Source organism: Coloeus monedula (genome assembly GCF_965178545.1).
Source record: "Coloeus monedula genome assembly, contig: HAP1_SCAFFOLD_782, whole genome shotgun sequence".
Taxonomy (NCBI): domain Eukaryota; kingdom Metazoa; phylum Chordata; class Aves; order Passeriformes; family Corvidae; genus Coloeus; species Coloeus monedula.
Genome location: NW_028120233.1, coordinates 1 through 8,074, shown reverse-complemented (window position 1 = coordinate 8,074; position 8,074 = coordinate 1). Strand labels below are relative to the sequence as shown.

At 47.2% G+C, this 8,074-nt stretch overlaps 1 protein-coding gene across 1 annotated transcript; it reads left to right on the top strand.

The window, feature by feature from the left end:
* Positions 1-1,974: 1,974 nt before the first annotated feature.
* On the top strand, positions 1,975-5,285 carry LOC309585868 (small conductance calcium-activated potassium channel protein 2-like; the record flags this gene model as incomplete). The annotated part of the gene is made up of 2 exons (XM_082303698.1): positions 1,975-3,048; positions 3,572-5,285. The coding sequence occupies 2 exons, from the start codon at positions 1,975-1,977 to the stop codon at positions 3,677-3,679; spliced, it is 1,182 nt and encodes a 393-aa protein (XP_082159824.1). The 3' UTR covers positions 3,680-5,285.
* Positions 5,286-8,074: the final 2,789 nt, after the last annotated feature.

Sequence of the window (8,074 nt, the reverse complement as noted above, 5' to 3'; positions counted from 1 at the left end):
CTGATGTAAGTAAGCCTTTTTGGCTGTTTTCACACGAGAGGCAGGGGATGGCTCTTCCCAGTGCAATAAACAAATACCTGCTCTATAGGCATCGGTCTATGGGGATTTATTTCCAGCCTATCTTTCGGGCATCAGCCAGACAAGTGTACTGACCAGCAAACTATTTACACGTGACTGGCCCTTTTTATCCCCTTACCCCTCTATTTGTCCACACTTGTTCCTCCCCAAATCACCTAAACCACTCCCTTGTCCTGCCTTTGGTTCCTCCCCTAAACATGCCATAGTAAGTTCTGTGCAATCCCATCCCAAACTGCTTTTCCCCTGTATCTCATAAAAAGTCCCACTCCTAGGCAGCAACCTCCCTTAAGTCTGGTGATCTGGTGAGATCTGGTGATTTGGAGAGCCGCTCATATTTCTCGGTGCTTCTTCTAAAATAATCTATGCTGTATAAACATACTCAGAGATTTTAATATTTTGGTCACTCAGAATAATCTACCTATATTTTAGAACCACGATGGTTACTACATTAGTGAGGGTTGTTTGACTGCATACATGCAATATGCGCTTGCTTTAAAAGGTACACTTTGGTTAAAAATTAAGTAAATTAAATTTTATAGCAGAGCATATTAAAAAACTTGGCTATTCACAGTACTTCATCCAAATTGCTTAAAATGCAAGCCATTCAAGTATGCAGACTTTCAGAGGAAACTGAACTAACTGCTATGCAAGTTCTAGAAATTATACAGATGTAGGTTTTTATCCTAGAAAGGCCTAGCAATTTTTTTTCTTCAATGTCTGAAAGAAGTTAAAGTTGTAAAGAGACCTTCCATGCTATTAAAGTGCAATACTACATCTGAATTTTCAATCTGCATAGACAGTGCCTCCTGACAAAAAAAAAAAAACAAACTTCTCTTATAATCTCAGATAGTTAACAAGAATGACATAGCTATAAAGTGAATAACTTTTTTTCAAAGCTCTTTCCTTAAATAATCTCTCCTTAAATAAATGCAGAAAAAAGACTTTATCTGGTTCAGACAATGCTCTGTCTAAGGGAGTTGCCATAATGAACTATTCAGCGAGAATTTGGGAGAGAAAGGAAGGTGAAGAGGCAAAATGGTAGCAGGGTGACAAACAAAGATTGCTGTGGAACAGTTTCAGGAAAAAATGGATCCAGACAAAAACTCAATTACGTAATGAAAACGATCCTGTTTCACTGTTAAAGCTTCTGATAACCGATTAGAATAAGTCCTTAACCTATAAATCACCTTGTATTGCATCCTCAGGTGATGACCTAAAACCCTATGAAATTTCCAGTGACTAGTTTCTTCCTTATTTTAGTTAAGGAGTGACCAAAAGAAATAATCCCCTTTGTTATAGGTCTGAAAAATATCGAAACTTACTATATGTAACCAAATACCTCGGTGGCCCCCGAGCGATTAGCTAATTGCTGCCACCCCGGGCCCTGCGGGCCCTGGAAGCCAGTGGACCTTGGGCTCTCCCGAATTTCAGGAGAGATCTCCTAATGACCTCTCTGATGGCCTGTGGGCACGGCCTGAGGCCGCACTCCGGCCCAGCTCTTCTCTGTGCTGGCTGTCGGCCGCGACAGACCCCGAGAACCGCCTCCTCCCCGGGGCCGCGGCGAGGGCCCCGGAGCGAGGACACTGCTGTTTTGCACGTCTCCGGAAAGCGACGGGGCGTCGCTGGACAGCTCCGGAGCGCAGCGTAGTGCCTATGTTCTAAAGACGGCGCGGATGTGTGCGGCTGCGGCGGGGCCAGGAAGCCCCGCCGCGACTGCCTTTCCTCCCAGAGGGCGATCCCGGATGCGAGCTCAGCGAGCGCTCTCCCCGCCCACCTTGGGCCCCCCCGACTTTCTGTGGCGTGGGGCACACTGGCGGCAGGGCGGGGAGTGAGGGGTAACCCTTACCTGCGGGAGTGGTAGCAGACGGGATCCCCGCGCGGGAGGGGGCAGGGCGGATGGGGGAATCTCTCTGCCGTCTCACGCCGCAGCCGGTCTCCCCCGACGAGATGCGCCTTGTTTTGGTCCGCCCGACCAATCGGCTGAATCCTACGGAAGCCGGGATGGGCCCTTCGTGGAGGCAGCAGGCCTCTCCCCTGTCGACCATAACGCATTGCGCAGGGTGTACCACCACCACCACCACCACCGTCGCCTGGTGCTCCTGCGGCTTTAAGGCCTCTGACATGGAAACACCATTGCAGTTCCAGACGGGCTTCTACTCGCAGCAGCAGCACGGCCAGGACAAGCAGAGCCTTCTCCAGCAGCCACAGCAGCAGCAGACCCTATGCCTCCAGTGCAACAACTGCACCTACTATGGGGCCGCTGTAGCAGCAGCGAGGGATAACCTGCCCTCGCTGCTCTGCCCTTCTTCGCCTCTCTCGGGTGCCCTCAGGACTCACTCCTGGCCGCTCTCCACTTCCGCCTCCTCCCGGCAGAGTAGCCAGTTGAACGTCAGCGAGCTCACCCCCTCCAGCCATGCCGGCTCGTCCAGGCAGCCCCACCAGTACCCCCAGTACCAGCAGTGCCATAGCCTGCAGCAGCAGCAGCAAGCAGCTAGTCCCAGCAGCAGTGGCAGCAGCAGCAGTGGCAGCAGCAGCAGTACCCGCCATCACCACTACCAGCAGCGTCGGGAGAGCAATCCCTTCGCCGAAATAGCCATGAGCAGCTGCAGGTACAACGGCGGCATCATGCGGCCGCTCAGCGACCTGAGTTCATCCCGCAGGAACCTGCACGAGCTTAACTCCGAGTCTCAGCCGCTCCAGCCGCCGCTCGCCGCTGCTCCGGAGATAGTGGTCTCCAAGCCTGAGCACAACAACTCCAACAACCTGGCGCCCTACGGCTCCGGTGGCACGAACAACGGCGGGGGCAAGTCCAGCAAGAAGAAGAACCAGAACATCGGCTACAAGCTGGGGCATCGCCGGGCGCTCTTCGAGAAGCGCAAGCGCCTCAGCGACTACGCGCTCATCTTCGGCATGTTCGGCATTGTAGTCATGGTGATCGAGACAGAGCTGTCCTGGGGCGCCTACACGAAGGTACCTGCCACGCCGTCGGACCGCCTTCCTCTCGCTCTTGGCGCGGTCGACGCAGCCCAACCCCCGCCCCGCCCCGCCCCGCCCCCTCTGTGGGCTCCGTGTCCGTTCCGGTTCACGGGAAGGCGGCTCCGCAGCCAGCTGCACTCTCCTGTCAGCCGTTCAAATCCTTGCGCGGCGGGACCGTTCAGCCCTCGCCCGGTCCTGCCCTGAAGCGTCCCTCGCCCCGAGGAGAGGTGAGGGGCGCTCTGACCTCCCCCCCCCCCGGCACCGCCGTGTGGGGCCTACTGGTCCTCCGCCCTGAGATGAGATGCTCACCCCGCGGCTCTGCAACCGTGAGGCGAGGTGTCCCCCTTCCCTGGCCCCGCCGTGAGGCACCCTACGTCCCCGACACTAAGGCGGGGCGATCCTCCCTCCCCTCCCAGTTCGGGCTCCGCTGCTCGCACTGGGGCTGGGGAGCCCGGCGGGGCGGGAACGATTCCGTGTGTATGGGTCTCTGATGGACAGTGGTGTCTTTCTGTTGCAGGAGTCTCTGTATTCCCTCGCTCTAAAATGCCTTATTAGCCTCTCCACGATTATCTTGCTTGGGCTCATTATTGTATACCATGCAAGGGAAATTCAGGTAATTAATTAACTTTATGAATTGCTGAGTGTTTACATATTTGTGGTTGCAGAGTCAGTTTTTCTAAAGGCTTCATTGTAGTAAGTATTTTGTGTTTCCTGCTGATTCAGAAAGCAAAAAGAATCACTTAATGCTTCCTGAAGTTCAGTGAATGTATTTCATCCCTGGAGAGAAATAAGATTGCATTGCCTGTTAGGGACTGTTACCTGCGATTATGCTAGTAGGATCACTTAGTTCTGAGGTTATAGCACGCTTTATGACATACCTGCTGTTTTCTATAGCAGATGTAGGGCAACAGTCTTATTTCCAAGTGACTAAATGTCATGCTGTGAATTTTCTCTGGATAGCAGGGCTAATTATTAGGAAAGAGGCATCAGTAACTTCTAGGTCTGTAATCTTCACTGCTGTTTCAGATACTAGCATACACTAAAATATTTAAAAAGAGGGGGGAACCTTATGTCAGATTTGTTTTATTTAATGCCATAGAAATTACAGTCATCAGGAAATGTGACAGAGGAAAGCTGTCAAGACAGGTAGGGCTAAAGGTAGGGGGAATTTAATGATCAAAGCTGTAGAGTACGTCTAAAAATACTGTCACATGTCCTGTCCTAGTGTTTTGCTGGTGGGTAGGGACACAGACACCAACTTAAGGAATAGTGTAATTTACTATAATGCCAAACTGCAAAGAATCACAGAAGGATAAGCTAAGCAATGCACATAATCACTGCTACAAAAGATTGCCTATAGTGATTAAGATACATCACCAGTTACCCTAATACTTTACCATCGTCCAAATCCCCAAAACATCAACTTTGGGGGAAGCTGTCACAGCGAAGGACTGGAGAACCACGCCCAGTAACTGGGAAATCCTGCGGTGCATCCACCTTGCAGGCCATGAGGCTCCCCCACTTTGCTGTGACAGTAGCCCAGCTTTTATACTGTTAAACAAACAAGCTAACAACTTCTAATTTCATTCTCCTGTTGGCTTTCTCCCAAAGCCTGGCCAGGGCTCAGGGAGGAACCAAGGGAGTTGTCTTTGATCCTATACCCCCCCTAATTAGGCCAGATGTGGCCTTATCTGGTTTCTAGATATGGAAAGGTAAATACATGTTTTGCCAATAAATGGACACATATAACAATACTTCATTAATGAGCATATACATATATATAACATTTGGTTGGAAGGTTAATCTAGAGGTCAACTTTGGCTCAGGGCCTGTTGTTCAGGCCTTAGTACTTCACGCAGGTACTTCGTTCTAATTTCAGTTGTATTTCTTTTTAGTTAAGAAATTACAATTTGACATTTCAGTTAAATTGAAATGTATAAGAGAGAGTTTTCAAAGTTTTGAGGTGAAAAATACCTTATTTGTAGATACATTGGTGTTTTTGCTATGTCTAATTAGAGATACCTTGGGCTACAGGCAGAAATGACAGTTTTCAAGGGCAAGAATGTTTTTTCAGCAGTAGCAATTAGCAAAAAAGAGAAATTGAGAATTGCATAGTACCCTTCTTCTATGCTGTAGTTCTAATATGAAAGGACACCACAGTCTCCTCCTTAGACTACTGTTAGAGAAGTATTGCACTACTGAAGACTGCCAAATGGGATCCTGTTCTGCAGTCCATACATATATGAAAAATACTATTTCTGTCTCAGAACCCAGTTTCTTTGCATTGATAGCAAAGATGGGCAGCTGTTTAATATTATTGTACTCAATAAGCAAGTGTCTGGTGACAGAGTATCACTATAAACTATTGGAATACTGATGAAGAGGTTTCTTTATTTGTGTAAAAATAAATAAACGTACCTGCTGCAATGTGGAAGCCTTGTTCTCCAGTGTACCTTGCTATAAGTGGTGCTTGAGGCACTAAGAACAAAGTTGAAGAAACCCAACTTCTGTAAGTATTTGAATTATTCTATGTATTTCCAAGAAACTTTAAATAGGAAACAAAACACAACATAACCAAATAGTCACAGGCTGCTGTATGCATAAGCTTACAGTAGGTAGTTACTCCAACATTTGCATCTTTTTTTCCAGCTAATTGGATACACATTTTCATTCTTTCCGAGGTTTGTTATGGATCAGAAAAATCAATCATTTAAAAAACTTCAGTCGTGTTTCTGATTTTTTTTAATTGATCATTGGAAAGAACTCCTTTTTGTATGAGACTACATGGAAGGAGTTGTGCAATCACGTGACTTAATCAAGGTTAATGTAGTTTTCAACACTGCCTGACAGTATAGAATACAAGCATACCTTTTTGTTAAACAGTGCTACTCTATGGTTTTGTCTGAGAGCCACTGTAGGCTGCAGTACTCATGTTAGAGCTCGGAGTAATCTGCAGCTCCAAAGGGGTCTGTCATTCATCTTGAAAATGAAGGGAAGTTTTGTTTTCACGGACACTATTGGAAGGAAAGGCCATTGTACCACCCTTAATATGTTAGATATCGGATAGATTTTTAATTTAAGCACAGTATGTTTATATATGCTGTCTTGGTTTGAAAGACAGGTGTCTGCTAAGGAAGGCAGAAGCCTCCCTTGGAATGGCAGATGCAACCCCCTTCCCTCCGAGTCATTATAATTTTGAAATCAAGGAGGCTTTTAGGCAAAGATGTGGGAAATAGGAATAACAGTTCTTTACTATTATATATATAACCAGTCAAACAAACAACAATAACTATGGCAGTAACAGCAAACAATCACAAACCCAGTCCCAGTCTTCTCGGCTGTCGGGCCCTTTCCCCTTGGGTGCAGTTCCGGTCGCAGCCGGCAGGGGCGCTGGGGGCTCCCGGTGAGCAGGGCAGGTGCGATGGTTTCCCCGCGGCTGCAGGGGGCGCTCCGGAGCGAGCTCGGGGAGCACGCGGCACCGGTGGCCTGGGGTCCCGGGGAAGGATGGAACAGAGGCTTCACAAACCCCAGGGCAGCTGGCCCCGGTGTCCGGCCGGACCCTCGGGAACGGAAGGCTGGAACGGCAGGGACGAGCACAAATCCCGGGTGGCAGACGCGATGTATCCAAACGGGGTACCCCCCCCCGGAGGTCTAGGCAGGCAGGGCAAGCACGGCTACAACGTAGTGAAGGCTCGTAGCAGCGGCGGGGCAGGGTGGCCATGGCCCGGCTCCGAGTGGGGCCTGGAAGGCGGGCTTGGGATCCCGGTGTTGTTTCCAGCAGAAAGAAAAGCGACCGTAGGAAAAACAGCTTCCTCTCTCTCTCTCTCGATGCCGAGACCCAACTGACCCCACACCCAGGTGAAACAGAGTAGCCAGGCGCACCCCACCGTCAGTGGGTAGCTCTTTGTTTTCTTAAGTACCCAGCGATTTGTCATCTTAGTGTGGGGGAAAATTCCTTTAACAGAAAAAAAAAACTAGAACTCCTAAAAAATCCCAACAACGCACACTTGACTTTCTAAAAACTGAGATGAAAAACACACAGAGAAATATCTACATCCATCTATGGTGCTAAATTTATGTTACACCTTAAATCTGAAAACAAAAGCTATCTTTAAAATATTTTAGCTTAGAAATGCACAGAACCTACTCCAAGTGAAAGAAAATACTGCATAAGCCCAATAATGTAATGTTTTTTTAATAATCTTTAAAACTGTTTTCTGAAGGGATACTTGCCTTTAATTTGGGAAAATATCCTGCTATGTGCAGTGGAATATTTTTTGAATCAGGTCTGTAGAATCATGCCCATAGATGGTTGATTGTGTCCTGGAGCACCAGCTGTTTGCTGACCTTGTTCAAATTTGATCATTCCTTTCTTATTCTTCTCTGAAAGGTACTTAGACTTTATCTGTAAGTATAGCGTAAATTTTCAGGAATTCATCAAGACAATAAATTTTGTTGTACAGAACAGAATGGCAATCTATTTTGCTTGAAGTGTGGTATGTTTCATAGTCTGATAGACGCAAACCTACCTGAAAGAAAAGTAGATTTTCCTGCAAAATGTGAGCTAAAATATGTTGAGAAATAAGACGAAAGTTTAGCAATTAGTAGTGCTTGCAGATTTAATATGTAGAAGCACCTGGTGATATAAAATGTCTGCTAACCAAAATCAGCTTCTTCCTCTTTTTTATATTTTTCCCAGTAGTCTTTGCCCTTGATTTCTTGGTAGGAAGTCTGAGCAGCCATGCTGCAAGCAACTCTATGGTAATGCCTAATAGTATAGCAGGTGACTTTAGTCTGTCCATTTAAATGACTTTGCCTGTGCATTCTGTTTTGAAAACAGTCAGCTCCTCAGTTAACCCAAACTGAGTTTGCTTGTCTCAGACCTGCTGAACATCATATTTTAATGGAGTTAGAAGGGAGATTTAAGAAGACTTATAGGGATTCTTCACAAGAATATTATATGGATGTCTGATAAATGTGGGGTTTGTTTGGTTTGAGGTTTTTTTGTTCCTTTCCTTTC